This window comes from Neomonachus schauinslandi, chromosome 1 (assembly GCF_002201575.2).
Source record: "Neomonachus schauinslandi chromosome 1, ASM220157v2, whole genome shotgun sequence".
Classification (NCBI taxonomy): Eukaryota; Metazoa; Chordata; class Mammalia; order Carnivora; family Phocidae; genus Neomonachus; species Neomonachus schauinslandi.
This window is the reverse complement of record NC_058403.1, coordinates 15,357,231-15,384,988: the sequence shown is the minus strand read 5'-3', so window position 1 is coordinate 15,384,988 and position 27,758 is coordinate 15,357,231. Positions and strand designations below refer to the sequence as shown.

General features: G+C 37.7%; 1 protein-coding gene across 6 annotated transcripts; it reads left to right on the top strand.

Moving 5' to 3' along the window:
- USP16 (ubiquitin specific peptidase 16) lies at window positions 1–27,296 on the top strand. 6 transcript variants are annotated; one of them, XM_021678035.2, is made up of 19 exons: window positions 39–104; window positions 3,327–3,428; window positions 5,335–5,513; window positions 9,452–9,555; window positions 10,334–10,437; window positions 11,411–11,595; window positions 12,182–12,277; window positions 13,080–13,210; window positions 13,521–13,608; window positions 14,663–14,741; window positions 16,528–16,619; window positions 16,967–17,023; window positions 17,931–18,107; window positions 20,053–20,514; window positions 20,620–20,713; window positions 21,774–21,868; window positions 23,004–23,090; window positions 26,628–26,784; window positions 26,882–27,296. In XM_021678035.2, exons 2-19 carry the CDS (start codon window positions 3,368–3,370, stop codon window positions 27,004–27,006), a joined length of 2,373 nt encoding a protein of 790 aa, XP_021533710.1. In that variant the 5' UTR covers window positions 39–104; window positions 3,327–3,367; the 3' UTR covers window positions 27,007–27,296. The 6 variants fall into 6 exon arrangements, with proteins under 6 accessions (XP_021533708.1, XP_021533709.1, XP_021533710.1 ...); XM_021678031.2 differs by having other exon boundaries at window positions 11,414–11,595; window positions 20,053–20,713; XM_021678029.2 differs by having other exon boundaries at window positions 20,053–20,713.
- The last annotated feature ends 462 nt before the right edge of the window (window positions 27,297–27,758 follow it).

Here is a 27,758-nt window from a genome sequence, read left to right as displayed (position 1 = left end):
GCTTCGGCTCTGTCGCTCTCTATCCGTCACCGGGAGGAAGACGGAGCTGGCTGCCCAGCCCACAGGCTCATTAGGGGATGCAGTTATGGGCGCTGTCGCCGTGGGTGAGTTCTGTTCCCACTGACTCGCAGGCACCGCTCGCGTGACTTCCTGCGTTTCGAGAGCCCGAATTTCCTGCCTTGACCTGGAAGGCAGGTCTCTTCCCGAAGGCTCCTCTTCCTTAAGCACGTTGCCCGGCCTCGGCCCGGTACCGCGTTCTCATTGGCTTCATGTCCTGTCAGTACCAGGAGCTGGCCAATGAGTTGTCGGTGCTGGCGCCCTGATCGACCCCGCACCCGAAGGTTCCCCGTTGGGTTCAGAGCAGTTGGAAGGGAACGGGAGGTGTGGCGGGCGCCGCGCGGCCGGGAGCACCCTACAGGTTGGGGTTGGGTTTGCTGTCGCGTCCATGTGGTGGTTAGTAGGAAAAGCAGGATCTGTCATCTCACCGATTCAGTGAACCTAGGGTAGGTCAGATCTACGCCGAACTTGAAAGCCATATTTAGGATCTGCTGACAAAGTTTTCCAAACGCTTCCATTTTTAATGGAATCGAGCAGGCATGGGAAGACTGGGAAGGAAAGGGAACTGGATTAGTAGGCGAACCGGCAAGACCCAGCCTTGATTTAAATTTTGTGTGGACTCCTGCAAAGAGTAATTTGGCTGAGAAGCTGACTCTCATCTGAAGACTCACCTGAAAAGCTTAATAGGTTTATTGATGTTTTATAGCGAGGGTACTCGCCACTCTTTTCTCTAGACTTATTTGATGCCCTTTATAGCTGCTAAAGATTTATTGCAGCCCTTTCCACAGCTTTGAAGTGAACCCTACTGTCCTCTCCCTGAAGTAGTTACATTTAGTCTTTCAAGTTTTTCTTTGGAGTCCGGGCTGCTGCAGTCCTCAAACCACATTTGCTAGTGCTGTCTTCACTACAGGAGACTTCTTCATTCTTTACCTTTTTGTTTTTCACCGGAACCTTTTTGCTTCATTCTTAGGTGTACCTACCTTTGTACCTCATAGCATCTTTTATGTCCCAGGTACTATGCTCTTTTTCTGTTTCAAAGCAAGCACTATTTCTTGAGAAGTATTTCTATATGTACTAACACTGTATTAGATGCTTTAGGCAATTCAGAGGTGATTCCCAAAACCATTTCTTTCTCCTAGAACTTTAGATTCCATATAGACAAATAACACATGTCCAGGTCAAAGATTTAAGAAGCAGCCCATTGGATTAGGGGACAAAACGAACAGTGCACGTTATTAAGGTTGGGGAAGTTCATTTGAGAGGTTTATTTAGAGTAGAATGGTTGCCTAAGACTTCATTGAAATGGACATCTTGGAGGACTGGTAAGATTTGGATAGATGGAGAGAACATCCCAGCTAGAGATCAAAGTCATAGAGGTGGGGCCACAGTGTTTTGGAGAGACTGGCTTGATTGGAATACAAAGAGTGGTGGTCTTGGAACTGGAAGATCTGTGTTTTAATTCCATCTCTGCCACCCTGTGATCTTCCATCATTTTGTTTCTGAGTTTCTTCCTTTAGCAAAATGCTCCATGTAAAGGGTTGTTGTGAAAATCAAATAATGTTTATGAAATGGCTTTGAAGATCAAACGGACTGTATAATTAAAGTTTAGTGGTTCTTTGCTGAGAAGTAATGAGAATCAGGATTACCACCAGAGCATTGAGGCCAATTTATAAGGGACCGTGAGTGCACAGCTCAGGAGCATGGATATGATGAAAATGGTGTTAGAAGAAGATCTATCTGGTACTGGAATGCAGCACAGATTAGAGGTAGTTGGATTGGAGGCAAGAACTTGGGTACTATTTTTTTTTCCCTTAAAATCTATAATTATAGAGGAGATAAATTATGTAATATGTTACTTTAGGGTGACAAAATGTACGTAAAAAGTACCCTAGTTTTGTATATACCCATATACTTTTATTCTTTTGTTTGTTGTTAATTCATTTATTTTGTAAACATGGAGCCTTGTTACATTTTAGATGATCCTTGGAAAGTTTAACAATTACTTGATGTGGCACTTCATATAAACCTTTTTGAATTAACTTTATTTACACTAACCAAGTAAGAGCTGAAAGAGGAATACTTCTAAGACTTTAGTTAGGACAGGATGACAGCTAGTATCAGAATTAATTGGGAAGTATTTTCAAAACCTGTCTCCCAGGTCCTACTTTCCACTTATGTAAGCAAAATTTTAATAAGAATCCCAGGTAAAATAATTATTATAGTCATTGAGGTGATTTTGACACTAAGTTATTCGATGTGAAATAGAAGTTTTCAAAATCATTATTATTTAAAGTTAGGTAGATCTATATGTATTGATACTGTGCTACTTGCAGCACTTTTCATGTATTCTAATTTTGAATTGTTGACTAAGGAGGTGAAGATTTGATGTGCAGCTAGATTTGTCATAGTCTTCCAAACTGATTTTGGCAGTAATATAATAACGTAAACAGTTGAGAATGCAGTTGTAATAAATTCTCAGTTAGCTAATACCCAGAGGGAATCCTGGTATGGAAAATGTGGAACAGTGGATCACTTTTTATATTTGGCTTTGAAGTTTATAAATTTTCTAACTCCCTTTAGTAGATTATCTTCAGAATTATTTCAGATTTTTCTTGGAGAAATTATCAGTTTAATTTGCATAGACTGCAGAGCTAAGAAAGATAGCTTAGAAGGAAGGGACATTATTCTGTTTCAAAATGCCACCACCACTCCACATTTATTTAGTGAGAAGTTAAATTCCTAATAGCGTAAAGTGCTGAGACTTTTTAGGATCTGTGTAAGAAGACACAGGTTCTTTCCTGACTCTTACATTCATTGCAAAACTCTTTTTTTTTTTTTTTTTTTTAAGATTTTATTTATTTGACAGAGAGAGACACAGCGAGAGGGGGAATGCAAGCAGGGGGAGTGGGAGAGGGAGAAGCAGGCCTCCCATGGAGCAGGGAGCCCAATGCGGGGCTTGATCCCAGGACACTGGGATCATGACCTGAGCCGAAGGCAGACACCCAATGACTGAGCCACCCAGGCGCCCCTCATTGCAAAACTCTTAATCTTACTAAGAATCAGTTTTCTAAGCTATGAAAAATAGGGGTAATACTATCCTATCTACTTCAGAGTTCTTACTGAAAACTGGATGATACATGTGAATGGTCTCTGTAAATTATAAAGTGTGATAGACATGTAAAATATGTGGCTTAGTTACTATTGCCTAGAGAAATATAAAACATACTCTTTTTTTTTTTTTGTCAAGCTAACTTTATCTTGTTTTCTAGATTGTTATTTTGTGTCAGTAAGTAATCCATAAAGTGCCAACATGGGAAAGAAACGGACAAAGGGAAAAACTGTTCCAATTGATGATTCTTCTGAATCTTTAGGTATATTTCACCAATTGAATCTTTAAAGTTATGTTTATATCCCTAAATGGACATATATTTTAATATGTACAAATGGGATCAAAGTGTACATTATTGTTCTGTAATTTGCATTTTAACTTAATGTTTTTATCTCCATGTCATTTAATAGTCTTAATATTCTTAATGGCATGATACTCCATTGATGTAAAGGACCATGGGTACATATTTCATAATTTACTTAGGTAATTCCCCACTGATACAAATTTAGGTAATTTTTAACTTTTCAGTGATATTGAATGGAGTGATAGTAAACATTTTTGTAGCTAAATCTCTTTGCACATCCAGCTATCTTTTTAGTACAGATTTTAGAAGTAGAAGTGCTGAATTAAATGGCATAAATATTTTCAAGACTCTCTTGGTTCCATAGCTAAATGCCCTTCAAAATTTTTTTACTAACTTAAAGGCCCCCTAGCTGTGAAATAAAGTGCCCATTCCCCTTAATGATATCAATACTTGCTAGTATCATTTATAAACATCTGCTGATTGTCTAGTTGAAAAAGAGTATTTTCTTTTTTTAGTTTGTGTTTCTTTGACCACCTACTGGGATTCAGTAGTTTTTTGTATGATCTCATTTGTATTTATTTTCTCTGGGTGCAAGTTCATTGTACATAAGCTAAATGTGCCACTTGACTGGTTTCTGAACCTCTTGGGTCCCTGAAACAACTGAAGCGATTTAGAGTGACTTGCAAAACCCTTTACTGGTCTGGTCCCAACAGGGTTTTCAGTTTCAGGTCCAGCTGCTTGTTTTTACACATTTGTGAGGAAACAGTTTGAGGAGACAGTATGAACTTTGACATTTTATACCTACATACGTTTGTTCGTGGGATATGGCCTTTTCAGTTGTTCTATAGTCCCTGAGTTCATAGTTTAAAGTGTGAGCTTTGAGGTCAGGAAGACCTGAGTGCAAATTCTGGCATAGCCACTCTGTAGTTATGTGATCTTGGGCACTAAATCTTAGTTTCCTCATCTGTCATTGGGGATAGTAGTGTCTTTCTGATGAGAGCATGTATGCAAAAACATTTAGCACAGTGTGAGGCTCATAGTAAGTGCTTAATACCAGAAAACTTTCTTACTGTTAATAAGACTGTACAGATGTTACCTACCCTAGGTAACCTTCATTGATTTTAGCCCTTTGTGTACTGCTGCAGCACATTTTGGAGATAATTTTTTTGTTTGTTTTAACATTTTGGAGATTCTTTTTTTTTTTTTTTAAAGATTTTATTTATTTATTTGACAGAGAGAGAGCACAAGTAGGCAGAGTGGTAGACAGAGGGAGAAGGAGAAGCAGGCTCCCTGCTTAGCAGGGAGCCTGATGCGGGGTTCGATCCCAGGACCCTGGGATCATGACCTGAACCGAAGGCAGACGCTTAACGACTGAGCCACCCAGGCGCCCCACATTTTGGAGATTCTTATACATTTATTTATTTATCTGCTTCTGCCAGAATACTACTCAAAGAGAAGAGCTGTGGCTTGGTCTTTTTTAGGTTCCCTGGCCCCTGCCATAGTGCTGGGCCTGCGATAGTTGTAATGTTGACTTAACGAAGGACCTTCTTCATGAACCTTTTAGGATAAAGAGAATAATTAATATGATAAAGGCCTTAATTTAAAGGAAATAGATAAATAAATTGAAGTGAATTTGGGATGGTGATGTTTATACCTAGGACTTCAAAAAGCCAAAATTTCAAATTTGTATAAAATCTCTTCCATCATCATAATATTCAAATGTGAAACAGAAATTTAAGTTTTCAGATTATCTAACAATTTGTTTATAAATTCATTTTTGAAGTTCAAATGAAGGGTAAGTTTTGAGTTTAACTGCAGAAAGCCATTTTTACCTCACATACTCCTTTATTATTTGTTTTAATAGAACCTATGTGCAGACACATTAGAAAAGGATTGGAACAAGGTAATTTGAAAAGGGCTTTATTGAATGTGGAATGGAATATTTGCCAAGATTGTAAGACGGACAATAAAGTAAAAGATAAATCTGAAGAAGAAACGGAAGAAAACCCTTCAGTTTGGCTATGTCTTAAATGTGGCCATCAGGTATGCTTAGGTTTTGATCAATATGGGATTTTGTAAAACTCTTTGAATTTATTTTAGAAGGTATTACGTAAAACCACAGTTTGGGTGAGTAGGCTGCCAGGGGGCATGGGCTCTATTCCCTGGGGAACAGATTTGGGGACTGAGGTTTGTGTATAGGTGGTTATTGGGGAGTGCTTTCAGGTACCACAACCAGGAAGAGAGTTAGAGAGGCAAGATTAAGCAGAGGGAGAAGTTGAAGTAAGAGGCAGTGCAATGGGGCCTCAGCTGATCCCACAATGAATTCTGGCCTTCAGAGATGTCCTGAACTGAGACAAGGGGACAGGCCTTTGTACTTGTGTATAGACTAAGATTGGATGTGGGATGCTGCTGGGGAGGGGGACTAACTAACCTTGGGCAAAGCAGCTCCATTACAATCTGAGGATAATTCCTGGGGATGGATAGAGTGAGCTGTGAGCTGTCAGTAGGCCACATTCGTGGCAGCTGTGGGAATGAGTACCTGGGTTTAGGGGCATGGATGGTATCTAGGGGCAGAACAGCTCACAGGTATTGTCGTGATAATAACGGTCAGGGTCTCTTTCTCTGTTATTGGTGGCAAGTTAAGTTTATATGTTAGGCAACTGGGCTGCTAGGCATTCCTGTCATGAAGCTTCAAGATGAGGCAGAGGACTTTTTTTCTTTTAAATTGAAATTTTTATTGAGATAATTATAGATTCATATGCAGTATAAGAAATGATACAGAGATATCCCTATGTACATTGCCCCATTTCCCCCATTGGAGCTTTTTTTTTTTTTTTTTGAAGATTTTATTTATTTGAGAGAGAGCAAGTGAGAGAGAAAGAGCACAAGCTGATGGGGGTGGGGAGGAGCAGTGGGAGAGGGAGAAACAGACTCTGCTGAGCAGGGAGCACGATGGGGGGCTGAATCCCAGGACCTTGGGATCATGCCCTGAGCCGAAGGCAGATGCTTAACCAACTGAGCCACCCAGGCGCCCCGCCCCAGTGAAACATTTTACGAAACTATAGTATAATATCACAACCAGGATATTAATATTGATACAGTCCATCAATTTTATTTATTTATTTTTTTAAAAAGACTTTATTTATTTGACAGAGAGAGACACAGCGAGAGAGGGAACACAAGCAGGGGGAGTGGGAGAGGGAGAAGCAGGCTTCCCGCCGAGCAGGGAGCCCGACGCGGGGCTCGATCCCAGGACCCTGAGATCATGACCTGAGCCGAAGGCAGACGCTTCACCGACTGAGCCACCCAGGCGCCCCCAATCCATCAATTTTCATCAGTTCTTCCTAGTTTTACTTCTCTTCATTTGTATGTTATGTTGTGCATGTGCGATTGTGTATATTAAGTTCTGTGTAGTTTTGTCACCTGTCTAGATTCATGTATCCACTACCACAGTCAAGATACTGAGTACTTTTAAATTACACAGATCTCTACTGTTGTCCATCCCCCTGCCCACTTTTTTTAAGTAGGCTAATGTGAGGCTTGAACCCATGACCCTGAGACCAAGACCTGAGCTGAGATGAAGAGTCGGATGGTCAACCAGCTGAGCCACCCAGGTGCCCCACATGTTGCCCTTTTTTAATTATACCCATATCCCTACTGCCATCTCTCCCCCAAGCCCCTGGCAACCACTAATCTGTTCCCTATTTCTAAAATTTTGTCATTTCAAAAATTTTATATAAATGGAATCATACAGTATGCAACATTTTTGGATTGGCTTTTTTCACTTAGCATAATTGCCTGAAGAGTCATCTAAATTGTGTATATCAGTAGCTCTTTTTTTATTACTGAGTAGTATTCCATGCTGTAGATGTACCACAGTTTGTTTATTCTTCTGTTGAAGGACATCTGGGCTGTCCCATTCCAAATTTGGTGATTACAAATAAAGCTGCTATGAACATTTATATACAAGTTTTTATGATTTCATTTTTCTGGAAAAATGTCCAAGAGTGCAATTACTACATCATATATTAGTTGAATGTTTAGTTTTTAAGAAACTGCCAAACTGGGGGTGCCTGGGTGGCTCAGTCATTAGGCGTCTGCCTTTGGCTCAGGTCATGATCCCAGGGTCCTGGGATCGAGCCCCGCATCGGACTCCTTTCTCCATGGGAAGCCTGCTTCTCCCTCTCCCATTCCCCCTGCTTGTGTTCCCTCTCTCGGTACGTCTCTGTCCGTCAAATAAATAAATAAAATCTTAAAAAAAAAAAAAAAAAAGAAACTGCCAAACTGTTTTCCAGAGTGTCCATAATGTTTTATATTCCTACTTGCAGTGTATGAGTGATCAGCTTTCTCTGCATTCTTGCTAGCATTTAGTATTGTCACAGTTTATTATTTTAACCATTCTGATAGGGGAATAGTGCTGTCTCATTGCAGTCAGACAGTTTAAAAGTATTTGAATGTTGGGGCTCAGTTGGCTAAGCATCCAACTCTTGATCTCAGCTCAGGTCTTAATCTCAGGGTCATGAGTTCAAGCCCCACACTGGGCTCCATGCTGGGCATGGAGCCTACTTAAAAAAAAAATTGAATGACTGCCAAGAACATATTTATTATTTGTATTTGAAAGGTTTTCACTGAAGCTCTTAAATATATATGGTGAGAATGAATATATTTTGTTACTTGAAATTTTCCAGAATACATTTCCTATTATAAATTTTATTTTGCTACCTATTTAGTTCCTAAGGGTAAGACAATATCACTATTAATTGTTAACTTTTGTCCTACTATAGTTACCTTTTGCGCTATTAGAAAGTGATTCTCAACTGCTGTCTTAAGACAAGTCATCTCATTCTTATGTTTCAAATGATCTCAAGTGGTGTTATTTCAAAATTAATACTCATTTATTTTATAATTGAATGTTGAATGGGATAAATTAAATCAGTAGTGTTGATATCATAATTAAAAGATTGGAAGCCATTGATAAACAGTTCCCCTTTGAGGTGTATTTTTAGCTTTAGAGAAACAGGACCTCTTCTGTAGTGCAATCCAAGGGAGTGGGTGGCCTGATTTCAGGTGGATACATAATGAAGATATATTTCATAGCAGTGATTTAACCAGCGAAAGACAGAAAATCTGGCCATGTTCTTTTATGAATAAGTCTATACATACATCTTGTAGGTGAAAATCTCCCATTTGCTTGTTCAATTAATCCTTATTGACCTCCTTCCATTTGCTAAATTTTTTTTGGTAATAGAAGATTAGTTCTGTTTTTGTATCTTCAGGATTTATAATCCAGGGGAGGAAGGATATAAACATTAACAACTTTAATATGAAGTAGAAAATAAGGAGTGCCACCAGGAATTTACACCATGTTTTGTAGGAGTTTGTTTACAGCGAGAATACAATGTTTTCTCATCTGGAAGGATAAGCATAGGCTTCTGAGAGGAGGTGGCCTTTGAGCTAGACCTTGAAGACTGAGTAGGATTTGATATAGGACAATATGAAAGCTAACCCTGGAAAGTAGGGTGAGCTCAGATGGTATCAGGTTTGTTAATTAGAAGTTTGAAAGCAATTCATAATTTTTGAATTGAGTATATGAACAGAAGTTTGTTTTAGATACTATTAAACTGAAAAAATACGTTTGTGAAGAAAGAAGTCGAAGTCAGGAAAATACTTACGAAGCTGTTAAGTGGCTCACACTAGACCTAGCGAATGGCTCATCAGCATGGTTTAGTTGGGACTGGAAAGCACAAGTTGGAGAGGAATACTACTTTGAATGCACGGTTCCTAAATACCTTCTTGTTGAGATCAGTTGCCTATTTGTATTTAGGTTTTCACAAAATCGGGACTCTCTAGAGGCTAATCTGTTATTTTCAGAATTGTAAGAATGACAGAATTTCTCAGGCCACTTTCTAGTGCATTATGGATTATGAATTCTCTTTTTGTGAACTTTCGTGGCTTCGAGGCTTATGATTATGATTCTCTAGGGCTGTGGCAGAGATTCTCAGGAGCAACATGCCTTGAAGCACTATATGACACCAAGATCTGAACCTCATTGTCTGGTTCTCAGTTTGGACAACTGGAGTGTATGGTAAGTTTCAACTCTTGTGTCTGTCAGTTGACTGGTAACTATTTGAAATATTGGAGAATGGAGGTGTTTAAGGAGCAAGAAAGTTTAAATTTTTGTAGGGTTTGTTTAAATACCATAACTTTCAGAAGGCTTGAGAATGTGATATTTGAGAACCTTTCGCTTAGGATTGTACGCACATAGAAATTGTAGCATGTAGAAGACATGAATCTTCACCCTTTTGTTTTTCTTGCTTATGATATTATAAATGGCATGTAGTGGGTTATTTAAAATTTGGGACACTGAGAACAAATTTCAGACGAACTGAGAATATAGTAAAATTTTGGCAGTGAATTTGCATGAAAATAAATGTCAAGCTGGTATGTATATTTCTTGTAACATCATCAAAACAAATTTTCACATCTTTAAAAAACATTTACACAGTAGTGTTCACTGCACATCATCTGTCAGTTGTAAAACTTGTTAATTTTGACGATGTAGGTCTGTAGTTTGAAATATGTGTAGAAAAAGCTTTTGACTTTAATATAGTTAATAGCCATTTCAATAAAATGATTGGAGTTTTTCCACAGTATTTATATGTAGCCACAGTTCTGGCTAGCCTTACTAAGTAAACCAGAGGTAACATGGATAGTCTTCTTCAAGAAAACACAAAATTTTTATTTTGATTTTCTTTAATAGAATAATTTGGTGGTTACACATTTTGGTTTCCAAGAATTATAATTCATCCCCTTTTTTGGTTGTGTTTGTCACTTTTCTTCTCTGTGGTTTTTTTGGGACACAGGTGTTACCTATGTGATGATGAAGTCCAGTATTGTAGTTCAAACAGATTGGGTCAGGTGGTTGATTTTGTTAGAAAACAAGCTGGTATTACAACTCCAAAATCAGGTAAAATAATTTCTTTCTTAATGTATACTGTAATGTTAAGTTAATGTATCTATTTAATGTGAACTTAATGTATCTATTTAACTTAATGTATCTAATGTATACTGTAATGTTAACTAATGTATCTTAGTGTATCTATTAATGTATCTTACTTAATGTATTTGTACTGCTCAGCATTACATATACCTGAGTAAAATGAATTATGGTTGATTTCAAACTGTGACACTATTTTTGGTTAAGAATGTAAAACAGTGGGAATAGAGATTATTATAATGTGTTAGAAGGGAATCTGAGGAACAGTCTAGTCAGATATGATAAAGAGTCTGTGATGAGCTGAAGTAATGAGCAGTGATACCCTTTCTGTAGGGCGCTTGAGAGAGACCTGCCTCATACTGAATTTATTTTGTTATATTTGTGTTTGGATGATATAAAAGTGAAGGCCAGATATTTTTCAGCTTTTTTTCGTACATAATTAATTGGGTTGGCATACATCATCTGCTTTAAGCTTGTTTTGATTTTTACGGTCACAGAGTATCTTTGCATGGCCAGCATTGTTTGTTCTTAACTTCAGGATTCATTTTTGACCCATTCATTTAAAAATTTATTTCATGTCCACATTCTTTACTTGATTGCTTTATACTCTATTTTCATAAGGTAGGATGTGCTCATTTGGAAAAAAAAAAAACAAAAAACTGTGCAGTAAAAAGAGGAAGGTTTATGCCAAACATACACTGTTTGGTTTCATTTGTCAAACTAATGCTTCCATCACTTTTGAATATTTTTTATTGGTTTTTCTCTGGTGATGGTAATTTACTTATTTATTAGAAAACATTTAAAATCAAACAGCTGGGAATAATGATGTTAGGTAAAAATTCACAAATTCTAGTACTCTGTCCCAAGTATAACTTTGCATTTGGTATAGTTGTATTACACATTTTGCTGGGTCTTTTTTTTCTTCCTTTTTTTTTCCTTAAAGCAGCAAAAGATGGTAACATTGAACTTGAAAATAAAAAATTAGAAAAGGAGAGTAAAAATGAACAAGAGCGAGATAAAAAGGAAAACATGACTAAAGAAAATCCTTCCACGAATTCTGCTTCCCAAATAACTGTGAAAGGACTCAGTAATTTGGGAAATACATGTTTCTTCAATGCAGTTATGCAGGTGCCAATGTTAATTTTTTTCCCTCTTTAAAAATCTTTTTCCTCACATTATAGGATGTTTTTGCATACTTGTTACTTATAGTATTAAGTTTTTTCCCCAAGTAATTTATTTCTGAGTTTTCGAAGAATACTTAAGGAAATGTTGACTTTGCATGACAGTAAAACACTGTACTAAGCACTGGGGTGCGTTAGAGTTCAAAACAAACATGGCCCCTGGCTTCAAGGAATTTGTACTCAGGTGGGGGAAGTACAGGATAACCTAGTACAGAAACAAATACCTAGTTACAAGTGGTGGTGGTGGTAAGGTAGCTACTTCATGTTGGATAGTAGGCAGTGCCCTTTTGAGGTGATGAGTAAGCGCTGAACTGAAGAACTTAGGAGCCAAATAAGGTGGGGGAGAAGAGCATGCTGTTACTTTTTGTTTCCTAAGATAGATACAATGAAGACTGCAGTGTTGATAGTGATTTTCTGTTTTGGTAGAGTAGACACTTAAGAAATACTTGGATTATTTAAATATTTGAGTGATGAAATAAATATTTGATTTGCTTTTAAATAATTTTCCTTTTCTTTTCCATCCTTTATTCCAGAATTTGTCACAAACACCGGTGCTAAGAGAACTACTAAAAGAAGTAAAAATGTCCGGAACAATTGTAAAAATTGAACCACCCGATTTGGCACTAACTGTATGTACTTTAAGATTTTCTTTTACAGTCAGTAATTTTCCTCTCTGAATATCCGCATTCAAAATTATTTTAAAGAATTGATGCTCATTTTCACCTTTTTTCTTTTTTTTTTTTTAAAGATTTTTTATTTATTTATTTGAGAGAGAGAGCACATGAGAGGGGGGGAGGGTCAGAGGGAGAAGCAGACTCCCTGCTGAGCAGGGAGCCCAATGCGGGACTCGATCCTGGGACTCCAGGATCATGACCTGAGCCGAAGGCAGTCGCTTAACCAACTGAGCCACCCAGGCGCCCTCATTTTCACCTTTTTTTTTACTTGTTTTGTTTGCTTTTATTTTAGGCTACTGAGTTAAACATTTTCAGGCTAATAGATTAAGTCTTTAGATTTATTTGCTATGTGTATGTCATGTTCTGCTGTGCTCTGGTGTTTGGTGTCCTTCTTGGGAAAGCTGTTGATAGGCGTGAAGCCCTAGGCACGCATTATTATTTTCAACAGCTTTTCAGGTGGCTTAAATTGTGTGTAGCAAAATGAATTTTAACCTATCCATTTTTATTATTCACATTTTGCTCTGGCTCTTTCAGTTCTTAGGTGGTCTGCTCCTGATATTCTAAAACTAAAACAGTAGAACTGAATTCTTCATAGTCAATGAACAGAAACTTTCTACATCTTTTGATGTACATTTTGAAGTTTTAAATGGGACAGCTCTATCAGGAACATTGGCATTAACAAGTTGACTAGCTACGATTTGGTAACAAATGATTCCATACTTTGACTGAAGAAAGTAATTTTTATTCCCATATTCAGGAACCCTTAGAAATAAACCTTGAGCCTCCAGGCCCTCTTACGTTAGCCATGAGCCAGTTTCTTAATGAGATGCAAGAGACCAAAAAGGGAATCGTGACACCTAAAGAACTCTTTTCTCAGGTCTGTAAAAAGTGAGTATCTGCTTTGATTTTGTTTTCAGTGCATCAGTAAGATGCTGAGAAATAATATGAAAAACCCGTTAGAGTCAGCCCAGTATATATATTACAGCATGGTTTATTTCATTTGGATTAAAAAACATGAACTTAATGTGAAAATTAAATCTGCTAAGGGTGTTGTCAAACTAAGTGGAAATTTTGAGAAACTAGAACCCTCTGAGATTTCGGATATGATCCTAGGATTTTGTAAAAATCTTTTACAAAAAGATTTTTTAGTAGACTCATCATTGTTTTTCTTTGTGTCTTGTCTTCTTTTTTTCTGTAGAGCAGTACGGTTTAAAGGCTATCAGCAGCAGGACAGCCAGGAGCTGCTTCGCTATTTATTGGATGGAATGAGAGCAGAAGAACAACAAGTTAGCATATTTTGACCAGTATAATTAATCCATCGTCATTAACTTGTCAGGCATTTGACATCTTAGAGGGTTATTAAAGCAATGAAACTAGTTATTGAGGCCATTGTATTTAAAATTTTTTTTCTACGCCAGTGTTTTCAACTGGTATATTTTACTCAGTAGAATGAGTGAAGAGAATTAGAAATGATTCTCCTTTTCATGATGCTCTGTTTTCCTTGCTGGTTGGGGCATTATTGTTCTTTAGTTCTATTCTATTGTACTAGCCTGTGCCAGGAGAGCTCCCGATTATTGGAAAATGTTTCTCCCCAAACAGTTCCCAGTTGCAGTGCATTCTTATTCTTACTCTGAGTGTGATTTAACACAGCTTTTTGAGTCTAGGAAGTATGTTCATTTTTAAGAGTCAGGGAACATAGTTACGTTTTTAATTGTAAATTGCCAGATGAAAAGTAATGTATTTGGGGATGTTGAGTATAATTAACAATAGTAATACGAGTGATAACTAGTGATAATACTTATTTTGCTCTTATTTTATGTCAAGCACTGTTTTCAGAATCTTATGTGAATTACCTTACTTGGTCCTCACAAACGTTCTCTGAGGTAGATGCTGTTAATCATTTTCTCATTCCATAGACTGTGAAGCCAGGGTGTAAATAAGGTTCGGGACCTGGTTCAAGGTCACCCAGTAATGGTGGCTCTCAGCTTTGAACGCTGGAGTCCCCTATAGCTCTCATTTAAACAGTCTGCTCTTGGACATGATATTTCAGTGGTCTTTCCAAAGGAGGTGGGCATGTGCTGAAAAGCTTTGGTTTGAATAGATTAAAATCTTGAAGTAAGACAGTGCCTTTGTTCAGGGGTTAGTGATGGTTTTGTAATTTTTTTTAGCTCCTTGAATTAATTTTGAAAATGTGACTTTGGAAATACTAATTTTTATTCAGTAAGTTTGGGGAGCTAATTTTTGATCACTTTCTTGACTTGATTACATATTTTCTAAGGAAAATAACTATAAAACTTCAAAATTTTAATAGTGTATATATACCCATTTTATTACTTTTAGAGAGTGAGTAAAGGAATTCTTAAAGCATTTGGTAATTCTACTGAGAAATTGGATGAAGAACTAAAAAATAAAGTTAAAGGTAATGTCTGACTTTTTGAACTAACACACTATAGTTGAATTCTTCTGTAACTTAGGACAAGATTGCTGGCACTTGTATTTCAAATTCACAGTTATTAACATAATTTTTCTTTATCACCATTGATTTAAAAAAATTATTCAGTACTCCAAAGGTGAATATTTTTGAAAAATTTAACTTTGGTATATTTTTATGCTGTATTATAGTGAAATTTATAAAGATAGAGCTAAAATGAGATTACAGTTTTATTTTTCAAAAGCTTACACAGTTGACACTTGAACAATGCAGAGGTTAAGGGCACCAGTCTCTTCCCGCCCCATTCCCGCATAGTCGAAAATCTACTTCTGAGTTCTGACTCTCCAAAAACTTAACTACTAGTAGCTTACTGTTGACCAGGAGCCTTACTGATAACCTAAACAGTGAAGTAACATGTATTTTTTTTTGTAATCTGTATTATGTGCAGTATTCTTACGTAAAGTAAATTAGAGGAAAGAAAATGTTATTAAGAAAATCATAAGGAGGTGAAAATACATTTTCAGTTCTGTGCTGTATTTATTGAAAAGAATCACATATAAGTGGACCCACACAGTTCAAACCCATGTTTTTCAAAGGTCAGCTGTATTTCTAATGAGCAGTGACATGTGAGTTACACTTGTCTGTGTGAGTTTTCAGTAGCTGGTTTGTTAATCATGGTGCCAACTTCATTATTATTGTTGTGTGGCATGTAAAGATTTAGGATGGATCAGTCCAACAGAACTTTCTGTGATAATGGAACTCTTCCATATTTATGCTGTCTGATACAGTAGCCACTAGCCACATGTGGCCATTCAGCCATTGAAATGTGACTGGGACAATTGAGGGGCTAAATTTTTACCTTTATTTAATTTTAATTTAAATCATCACAAGTGACTCGTGGCTACTATATTATAAAGCACCATGGTTTTTTTTGTTTGTTTCTTTGTTTTTGTGGGGCTTGAACTCATGACCCCTAAGATCAAGAGTCAGATGCTCTACTGACTGAGCCAGCCAGGCACCCCTGTGAAGCACAGTTTAGAATCAACACATAGCACCTGTTTGCGTCTTTGGTGTCCTTTAGGGCCAGGCCAGTAGCGGAGAGAATCCTGCCCTGCTGGTGCTCTCTGTCATCAAGTGTGTTTCTGTATAAATGGACACACTTATCAGTGGAATAAGGCTTATACATTTCATGTATTTAGAAAATTGGGTGACCAGGTGGTAAAATTGTCTTATATTAAACTTACCAAGATTGTTTCTGGGAACATAGAAAAAGCGAAAGGAAGATTTTGTCTGAAATGTTTTCCTGATTTTTTTTTTTGTTTTTTGTTTTTTGTTTTGATTTTGAATGGAGTTCAGTCTTAGAGTTTAAAAGCAAGTTATGTGCATTCTCTCCTAAGTTTGCTGCTGAATATTATTAGAGTGGTAGAGCTAGAAGTGATCTAGAGTATCATCCAGCTTGGCCCCATCTGTTCATTTTACTAGTGGGTATAGAGGGTCTCACTGACTTGCACGGTTTATTTTCCACTGACTAGATCTAGGATAAGAACTTTTTCTTTTTCACGAGACATGATTGTGTTAAATTGTGTTATGCTCAAAAGTGGAGTATTTGCTGCTGACTATAGCATAAAATAAAATTATGGTAATTATGAACAGAGAAAACCTGTGGGATAGGAAGTTAAAAATAAAATTTTAGGGTTAGATAGGTAAGTAAATAGTTCTGACTTATTCAATTAATTATATAAGGATAATTGATAAACTTTTTTTCCCCTTCTAGATTATGAAAAGAAAAAATCTGTACCAAGTTTTGTGGACCGCATCTTTGGTGGTGAACTAACTAGTACAATCATGTGTGATGAATGTAGAACTGTAAGTTGATGTAGTGTGAACTGGATTTATTCATTAATATTAATAAAGTATAGTTCATCAGTTGTGTCTTTCAAAAACAGAAGTATCTAGTTTCATAAGGTTTTCTTTGTTGGGCTTCCCAAATCTTCATAGTTCTTTCCTGGGACTGTGAACACTCCTTATGTCTGAAAGAAGTTAGTTTAACTTTTTAATTTATTTCTCCTAACCCAAAGCCCTCAACACTGTGTAATTTTTCATTTTCTTAAGAATTTTTTAAAAATGTAATCCCCCCACCATAATCTTATTATATAATGTCTAAAATGAATTTTTTCCTTCCTTTTTACATTTATCTTTTTTGGTTGATTAAGGTCTCCTTGGTTCATGAATCTTTCCTTGATTTGTCTCTACCAGTTTTAGATGATCAGGTAAGACGTATCAAGTTTATTTTATTTAAGTAGATTTTCCCCCCATGTTAGATTTTATGAGGGAAGCCTTGCCACTCTTTTCCAAGTTCGTACATTAGCCCCTGGAGGAATTTTTTTAAATGTATTTGAGATAGAATTTTAAAGATTTGAATAGAAATTGGAGTAAATGCTTTTTTATTTTAGAAGAAGATAGATGGTGTGTCTAGAATTCTTTATAGATAATTAGCTTGATTGGTAGACATGTAGGGGAAATATTTTCTTTATGTAAAAAATTACTTTTTTTCCGTTATTTAAGACTAAACGTAAATCCCTTACATTCTTCAGTTCATACATGTTAATAGAGAGTATCTCAGTTTTAAGCCATATTAATTTGGTTCCGTCAGCTAGTGGCTGGAAAAAAGAAAGCCTGTTATCTGAATAATGGATAAATCGTTATGCAACTTCATATGAATTCAGGGTCCCTTTAATCAGTGTTACTTAGTGATTAAAGTCTTAACCAAATTTACTTTATTTTCTCTTTTTCTAAAACTCTCATTTACACAGAAAGAAGGAAAAGGATAAAAAGGAATGCTTGTAGTGGGACAAGTAAATCACTGATAAACAGGAAGCGGTTAGAGAGGGGCATAATTACTGTGGGATGCAGCACATATCTAAAAAAATGCATGATATTTCTTTCTATTTTACTGGCATGTGAAGTTGCCTTTTTTACTGTTTTGTTTGTTGGCTTGTTTCCTCAGTATATAAGATTGCTTTCTAGTATTTGAGATGAATGAATTTTGTCCTGGATATATTTTCAAACATTATAGAAAGTAAATCCAGTGTGACATAGGAGTAGAAAAATACTTAGGTTAACATGAAATCTCTTCATCATTTGTTGTAAAATTTTATTTTTGGCCCATATTTTAAGAGTGGTAAGAAAAGTATAAATGATAAAAATTTGAAAAAGACGATGGAGGATGAAGATAAAGAGAGCGAGGGGGAGAAAGATAATGACAGTTACATGAAAGAGAGGAGTGACATTCCTTCGGGAACAAGTAAGCACTTACAGAAGAAAGCAAAGAAGCAAGCCAAAAAGCAAGCCAAGGTAGGTAACCAGGAAGAAAACTGTGCTTTTCTAATTTTATATTTGTAGCTATTGAGTCTGAAGTCTGGACTGAAAGAAAAGGTTGTGCTTTTGTTTTTTGTAATCTTGCATTACTTGTGAGAACTTCCTTTTTTTTAGAGAGAACGGGAGCAGGGGCAGGGGGGGGGGGAAGGCAGAGGTGGGAAGAGAGAGAGAGATAGAGAGAGAGGGAGAGAGAATCCCAAGCAGGCTCCATGTCAGCCCAGCACGGAGCCCCATATGGGGCTCAATCCCATGACCCCGAGATCATGACCCGAACCGAAATCAGGAGTCAGATATCCAACTGACTGAGCTACCTGGGCACCCCTGCTTGTGAGAACTTTTAAGAGTTTTAGTTCTTTTTTAACAATTTTTTGAGTTCTTAATACATTGACTTTCAAAAATTTAAAAATATATAAAGATGCACAGTGAAAGTACCCCTTCAACCCTGTCCTTTCACGACATAGATAACCACTTTCATTAGTTTCATATGTCCTTCTGGAGTTTCTTTTGAAAAATACGATCAAATACAAATATGTAGTCTTGTTTTTTCCTCCTAATTTAAAAAAAAATTATACACACTGTTCTGGACCCTGTGTTTTGTTTCTACTTAATTGGATTCTTGGAGATGTTTCCATTTCAGGACACAAGGATTCCGTTGTTTTAAACAGCTGTATAATATTCTGCTTTATGGATGTACTGTCGTTCATTTCACCGTTTCTCTATTGATTTGGGCTGTTTGTAGTCTTTTGCTATATAATAGCCAGTGCTGCAGTGAATAATCCTATACTCCTGTTATCAGTATGGCACATTTTGAGAAGAGGGATGGCATTTGTAGTTTGGATAAGTGTTACCTAATTGCCCTCCACAAAGGCTGTACCAATTTATATTCCCACCAGCAACAATGAGACTTGCTGTTTCTCCTTATCCTTGATAGAAGTGTGTTATCAAACTTCTGGATTTCTGCCAGTTTCATAGATGGAAAATATTTTCTCAATGCAGTTTTATTTTCCATTTATTTTAATATAAGTAAAGTATGTTTTTATGTTTCAGTCATTTGTGTTCCCTTTTCTTTCCAGTATTTGCTTATATCCTTTCTCCATTTTTCTTTCATGTTGTAACTCTGTTTGTAGCTGAAGCACAGTGGAAAATGTTTGTGTCCTGCGTGTGTCTCAGCCTTCTGGTATTACAGATTAGCCTCATGGGGATTGTCATTTTACTTTGAGTCTTTAGGCATTCCAGTGACAGGAATGTTGATGAAATGCCTTTCTCCCCACTCTGCTTGGAAATAGGCTGCAAATATGGCAAATAAAAATGATTTTAGGAGGGAAGTCCTTTATTGTCCTCTGTTCATGAGGCTTCCTTGCTTCCTCCCTAATTTGGGGCCGTTTATTTCCTGAGATGTTTTCCTCCATCCTGCCCAAAGCCGTCCTGTACTTGTGCATCCTTGAGTTTTCATTTTGTTTTTTTTCTTCCCTCAGTGCAACCTTGACCTGATAATCATTAACTCACATGGATACATCCCTTCCTGCTCTCTGTGTAGTCGGACTCCCAACATGGTTTCATACTTGGCTGCTTGGATTTGGCAATTTCTGTCCAGTCTACTACCCTGTCTAGGTCACTTCCCTTAGAACACAGACTATGTCTTGCATGTTTTTATGTGCCCCGCGTCACAATATTTTGATGATTGGTGATGGTTTATTCCTGCTTTCCCCCAGTGAAAAGAACTTTCTTCATAATTTATTTGGTCCCTGATAGTAAAAGGAGCTCTAAGGATCAGAATTCTGGGAGTGCAGTCTTCCTTATAAACTTTTTGATTGATAAACAAAAAAACTTGATGTGGTACATGTATGCTCTTTCTCTTCCTTTTTTTTTTTCTTCTTCCTTTTTTATTTTTGTATTCTAATGTTTTATGCTTTTTGCACAGAACCAACGAAGACAACAAAAAATTCAAGGAAAAGTTCTTCATTTAAATGATATCTGTACCATTGACCATCCTGAAGATAATGAATGTGAGGTTGGAATGTCACTTCAGGGAGAAGTGGATGTTAAATCCAACCATATTTCAGAAGAGGAAATTATGCATAAAGAATATTGTGTTAATCAGAAAGATTTGAATGGCCAAGAAAAAATGGTAGAAAGTGAAACTGACAATCAAAAATCCACAGAAGAAATAGATATGAACAATGTCAACATGGATAATGATCTGGAGGTTTTGGCATCTTCTCCCGCTGACTGTTCTAGGAATTTAAATGGTGCCTATCTGACAGAAGGGAGTGGTGAAGTGGACATTTCCAGTGGTTTCAAAAACCTTAACTTGAATGCTGCTCTTCAACCTGATGAAATAAATATAGAGATTCTGAATGAGAGTCATTCTCCTGGGACCAAGGTATATGAAGTTGTAAACGAAGATCCAGAAACTGCTTTCTGTACTCTTGCAAACAGGGAAGCTTTCCATACTGATGAGTGTTCAATCCAACATTGTTTATATCAGTTCACCCGAAACGAGAAACTTCGAGAGGCAAATAAACTGCTTTGCGAAGTATGCACCCGGAGACAGTTTAGTGGACCAAAGGCAAACATAAAAGGTAATTTAGATTCTCTCGCTGAAAGTGACATTAATGTTCGGGGGCACATTTTGCATGGAGTAGGTAGAATCCTGCTCTCTTAATTGTATCAGGATTTGCATGGCATCAGTAAGTTCCCTCCCCTGTGTAAATATTTTAACAGAAGGTTGAACAAACAGATTAAAGTGGCTAAAACTCCGTGGCAGCTGAACAGCAGATAGAGTGGAACCGTTTGCTCTCCAACACCTCTGTCTGTGGGTAGATCATCCCACTGGGTTGTTACTACAACAGGGGCCTTACAGATAGCGGCTCTTTCTTCGTATGCTCGGTTTCCTGTCAGCATTTGCACTGGCCCTGTCCCTTGTATGCAGGAAGCTACACTTCATCTCATCCGTGTACTTCTGTGACATGCCCAGTGCAAGGTACTGGGAGGACAGTGCTTTCTTCTCGTCTCCCTCAAATATAGAACAGAAAAATTGTGATAATTCCCTTTCTCCCCCACCCCCCTTTTTTTGAGCTTGGGTAAGTGGGATAAGGAGGGATTGTGGATTCCTAAGGACTCTTACTAGAATTATTGAAACTTTTAAAAAGTCTAGCTTGCATGTCAATATAAAAAGTAAATTGTGTTGATTTTATAGCATTTCTGTTTGCTTTAGAGCAAACAGTGGCCAACTATTGTCCACAGTTAGGTTTTTGTATGGTGTCTATGTTTTTTATTGATGAACATTTGAAAATGATTCAGTGGTAGGAAATACTGCCTTTGAGCCCCAATTAATTAAATGGTATCTCTCCAAAAATAATTCCGTTCTCCTTGGTAGACTGTAGTCGTACTCAGTTATTGCTATACTTTGAATTACATCAGTAAAATTTGTGGGAATTTGTGGAAATTTTTACTGATACCTACAAAATGTCCTTAATTTTGCCTCTTGGTCCACAGAGCCCCAAATATTTATTATCTGGTCCTTTCCAGAAAGTTTAAAGATAAATCAATTGTGTTAGATGTTTAAAATGATTTTATAGCAAATGTGAATGCTTCAGAAGTCTAAAATGATTTTCACGCTGCTAAAATTTCTTTCTTTAGGTGAAAGGAAACATGTTTATACCAATGCCAAAAAGCAGATGCTAATTTCTCTTGCTCCTCCTGTTCTCACTCTTCATTTAAAGAGATTTCAGCAGGTACCCCTTTGTTAGCTCAAATTTGTTTTAAATATGTAACATTTGCTTTATTTGTTATTGTTTCACCATATTACTGTGTTTCTTTGGTTTTCTGTTATTTCCTAGTTCTAATTTAAAAAAAATAGGGAAGTAAGAAATATACCTGGGCATGACAAAAACTTAGATGAAGACGCCTGTCAAGGTGGAGGAGACATGTAGGCACAGTCCTTCCTCAGTTTTACTAGAACTCATGTTGTCCTTTTTAGTAAAATTAGCATCTTACTCTTAACTTTTTTTCAGGTTAAAAAAAAAGTCCAGTTTACTAGCTGTATCTCACACTTAAGAAAAGTAGTGATATTTTTTCTGTTTTGGGTGTGGTACCTTATTTTTACTGACCCTTCATAAAAAACATTGATACCTTGGATTTTCATCATTTTGTTGACCCTGTCTTTTCTGGAAGACTTTGGTTGTAAGCACTACAAGTTTTAAATTAAGTTCCAAATTCCCAAAGTACCTTTAGAACATTTTCTCTCCAGTGGTTGGTGTATGGATTTGACTAACTGGGTGGGTCTCCTTGAACCAAGCACTAAGCTTGGTTTTAGAAAGGAGGCAGAGAGTATGTGCTCCACAGAAAAGTATTCTGCTATTGCTGAGTTTTAAGCACTCAAAACCTCTGATCTAATCTGGCTTTTCTGGATGGCCAGAGCAGAAACACTGAGAATTTTCTCAGGGGAGCAGCTTTTTTTTCTTTTCTTTCTTTCTTTTTTTTTTTTTTTAAGTAGGCTCCACTCCCAGTGTGGAGCGCACCATGGGGCTTGAACTCAACCCCTGAGATCAGGACCTGAGCTGAGATCAAGTCTGTGGCCATACCACCCTGAACGTGCCCAATCACATCTGACCTGAGATCAAGAGTCAGACACTTAACCAGCTGAACCACCAGGCGCCCCTGGGAGCAGATTTCTTAATGCGTTGGGGTGTGTGTGTGGTGTGCACCTAGCAAAAATCATTTAGTGGTCAGAAAGAAAAGAGTCTCCTGAGAAGATTGAACCTAGAGTTGGATGTTGGTGTTTTATGCATCAGAGTAGGACTACAGTTTACTTAATGTGTACAGCTTTTCCAGGAAAAGAACTCAAATCTATTATCTCTCTTTTTTTAGGCTGGTTTTAACCTACGCAAAGTTAACAAACACATAAAATTTCCAGAAATCTTAGATTTGGCTCCTTTTTGTACCCTCAAGTGTAAGGTAAGTGAAAGTGGTCTTTTTGGGAAAATCCTTTAAAGGGAAATCATAGCTTATTTACCAGATACTCTAACAGTAACTCACTCAAGTATGAAGTTGATAAGAATGACTGAGTAGAATGGGTCTTTGATCTTTGTACCATTATAATTTCAAGATCTGTGATGAATCATTTTGAATATTAGGTTGTTAAATTCGGTTCGTTTTTTTGAATTTCTATTATGGTGGCAGACATTGTCTTGGGAGCTGAGGGCACAAAACTAAAGATCAGCAGGTAATTTCAGTTTAATATGGTTGAGTGTTAAGATTGGTATACACAGAGCAGGGTGGTTATGCACTTAACCCAATATGTTGGTGGTTCAGGGAAGGCTCTGTGAAGTAGACCACACCTCAACCACTACTTAAAGAAGGAGTAAGAGTTAGTGTGATGAGTCAAGAGGAAACTAGTTTTCGGCAGAGAGAACAGAGCAGCTGGAGCAAAGATGTGTACAGTGATGTGGTGGGGACTAGTGACTAGCAGGAGAAGCAGTGTAGAGCTTACAGTACAAATCCTAGAGAACACTGGGAGGTGAAGCCAGAGAAGTGAGATGGGAATGAGGTTTGGAGGATTATCGTTGTGAGGAACTTGGGCTTTATTAGGTGTGTAGTAGGGTGCCACTGAGCAGTTTAAAGCAATGGAGTGACATAGCCAGATGTGTGTATTATACAGGTTACTTGCTGAAGCATGGAGGAGGTTAGATTTTAGGAGGAAAAGACTAGAGAGGCAGGGGCTCTCTAGTTAGGAGGCTGTTGAATTAATTTAGTCAATGGTGAGGACTTCAAGTAGGGTAAGAGAAGGCAAGATTGCAAGAATATTTTAGGAGGTAAAATTCACCAGACTCGTGATTGGATTGGCTCTGGAAGATGAGGAAGAGGCCTTGAAATGGATGGTAAGGTTAATACAACAGGAGGTGTTGAGCATGATTCCTGAGGCCTGGCTTGAGTGACTAGGCAGCTGGGCAGATGGGAGTACCATTAGCTGAGGTAGAAAGTATAGGAAGAAGAGAGGGTGGGAGGTAGAGAAAGGATAATGAGTTTGGTTTTGGATACACTGAGTTTCAGCTATTTTTGAAATATCCATGGGGCTTTGTTTAGAAAACATTTGGATGTACACATCTGAGGCTCAGGGCAGGGAGGTTAGGTTTGGAGATAAAGATTTGGAAATCAATACATAGGGGGTGGTTTAAACTGTGAGGATAGGATCCCCTGAGTAGAGCATGGAGAAAGAGAAGAGACGGTTAATGACAACTCCGGTGAGCAGCTGAGTGTAAGAGGCATATGTAGACGAGGAGGACACTACCAACAATCTCAGCAAATCTCCATGTTGAAGAATTTGGACAGAGAAGCTATAGTAGTATATTCAGATTTCAAATGCTTCAGTATCAACATTAATAAAGTTTATGTGCAAAATTTGAAATGATAGAAATTCTCCTGTCCTGCCTCCCAATTTAAAAATTTAAAATTCTTCAAGAAAGGTATTTCAGAGCTGGTGGGTAGAGTGAATTGTAATTTTTATATTATCACTGTGGGGCAGGGCCACTTTTGCCACTAAACAGAAATACCTGTAGTTGGATTAGTTCAAACACAAGGTCATTAGGAATCCATTGTTTGCCTAAAACGTCATTGCCCTGTGTTCAAGTTTCAGGGAAAGGACTAGGTGGCCTCAGTGTCAGAATATCAGAGAAAAAGACTTAGAAAGTATTTGTGGATTAGACAGTATAGAGGTCATGATAAATTTTTTAAGAAGTGTTGGTGACTTCATTGGATTGAGAATTGAATGAGAATATTGGAAATAAAGCATGCAGATACATCAGAGGCTTTATTGAAAAGGAGAAGTGGTGGATCAATGATTTTTTTTAAGTCTGGGAGACTTAAGTAGGTTGGTAGGCCAACAGGAAAATCTACAAGTTGAAGATACAGAAAAGAGAGATAATTGATTGAGCAAGACCCTGGAGGAGGCCAGAAGAGCTTAGCAACACTAAGTTGGGGTATTGTCTTTGAACAAAAAGGGAGAGATACTTCATCTTCCCAAGAATGGGCAACTTAGAGTTGGGTAGGTTGTATCTCCGTTTTCCTGAAGTGGGGGTTGAAGTCAACAGCAGAGATTAGTAAAGGTTTGGGGGATAAGGGGAGGCTAAAGGAATGGTTAAAGTGTGGGCCAGTTGCTGTGAAGGAAATCCATGGAACTAGGGAGCTAAGGAACAAGTTACAAGATCGTAGTCACATGCGAGATCCTGATGAGTCCTCAGTGAGTTTATCAATCTGCAGGGTATGTAATTTTGCTGCCTAGGAATAGCAGCTGTCTGGGTGTGGGGTTGGGAAGGGTTTGTTGTAGGATTCAGAGTAGGATTTTCTGATCAATGTGCTGGCAAGGCTGGTGGTGGGTGTAAGAGATTATTTTTAAGACTGATGCATGTGGTCTAAGTTCTCCAGCTTTAATGTGCGTAGGTCACTTGGGCATCAGTAGGTCTTAGGTGGGGTTCTATGCAGACACTGCTGTTCTGTTGCCATTTTGAGTAGAGAAGACACAGACTTGATCGGGGAATGAGGCCAGGAGAGGCTTCATCAGCCAGGAGAAAATGAGGACTGGAGCATCCAGTTAGGTTGGAGAGAGAGGGGACAGGTGAGATGAGAACTGGAAGAACAGAATTGTGGGCTGAGACTAGAAAAATGGGAAGACTTGAACAGTTCCAAGTGAGGACCCATTGCAGAATTTAGTCCTGGGTATGGCAGCGAAAACAGGATGGCTGCAGAAACCCTGGGAAGCACACAACCCGTGAACTCCCCAAGGAAGCAGACAGGATTTGGGGTGAAGTATGAAGTTTTCCAGTGAATGGGGGCTGTAGATTTAAAGAGATGACAGTTCTGTGGAAGGACAGTGATGCCCATTCAGGACTTTTTACAAGAGAACCTAAGTTGGAAGTTGTCTGAAAGTGGCCCCCCGCTCGGAGAATGCCTTTCCTTGTTACCAGTCTGCCCTACAGCATACGGGATTTTAGAATAAGCAGGCTCTGAGGTCTAGATGGTGAAAGTGAGAAGTTGAATCTTTAGGGGACATGTGTAAATGTAAGGGGGAGTTTTGGCACAACTTAAACGCTATCCTCTTGATCTTAAAAAAGGCTTACAGTCTAGGGAGGAACTGGACTGGTAGCGCTATTGAGGTATTTTGCAATTATCAGAGCCCAGGACTCGTATAGAAACTGGCAAGTTCAGTTATTTAAGTATCTGGGCCAGGAAACTGCAATTGCACCAAGTGGCCTCTGGTTTATGATTCTAGCAGAGAAACAACAATGGTGATTTTCTAATAAAAGCAATAAAAACATCAAGCCATGGTGACAGTACTCAGTAGGCTGGGTAAAGATAGGGAGAAAGTCGTAGTCAAGGTCGAACTTGATTTCTACATTCTCAAAGTAAAGGTTAGCAACCCTTTGCATAAAGTGATCTTGCCACTGGCATCTATAAATGGGACTAGAACTAATTTTTGAATTCTGTTCATTTTGAAAGAATGTCGCTGAAGAAAATACAAGGGTACTGTATTCCTTATATGGAGTCGTTGAACACAGTGGTACCATGAGGTCAGGGCATTATACTGCCTATGCCAAGACCAGAGCGGCGAATAGTCATCTCTCTAATCTCGTTCTCCATGGTGATATTCCACAAGGTAAGAGGTCTTGGAAAATTCTGGTATTCCGATTATGGCAAAACCAAAAAATAATGAACTTGAATCTTCCCATTTATATGTAACTTTCTCTCAACAGATTTCGAAATGCAGTCAACCAAAGGGCAGTGGTTTCACATCAGTGATACACATGTGCAAGCTGTGCCTACAGCCAAAGTACTGAACTCACAAGCGTACCTCCTGTTTTATGAGAGAGTATTGTAATAGTTTCAAAGAGTGCTTTCTCGGCTTTTAAAATGGCTGTAATTAATAATAATAATAATAAAGAAGTAAAGACTAACTGTAAAATCATGTTCACTTAAAATTAAACACATGCCAAAAGAAATCATGTTTATTAAAATATTGAAGGGAAAATACCTAAAAATTTACAATGGTTTTGTATTGTCATAGTGGTTTTTATTCTTGCTTCCAGTTTCTGGAAAGGATTCTGAATTCCTTAAGTCCTCTGTGATTAAATATGTCTGGGTGGTGGGTTATAGCATCAATAAACTGACTTACCCCCAAAACTTGTTTTATTACTTGGAGGATTTTAAGTTGTGTTCTTACCCTAGCAGGTAACATTTAAAAAAATGTTTCAGACTGGCTAATGAAACTTCAGGTGTATTTTTAAAAAGTGTTGATTATATAAGCATAGACATTTGATATTGGCAATAATATATACTTGGAAGAAATACTCGTATTTACAATTCTGATGGCATACAGTGTACGTAAGCTGCGGTGTGGGCCTAACTGCACTTGTTCTGTGCAACTGTTAACTGACCCAAGGTAGACACTCCCGAGACTCTCAAGTAATTTTATACCAGGTCCCCCCTTAATGCTAGCATGCCAGAGAAAATGTCTTTACCCAAGGCAGCCAGCATTGCCAAGTTGCTTATAATCCTAAGAGCCTTAATAGATACCAGGCTTGTCTATAAACTTCCATTACTCTTTAACACTTGACTTTATCTAAGTCCTAG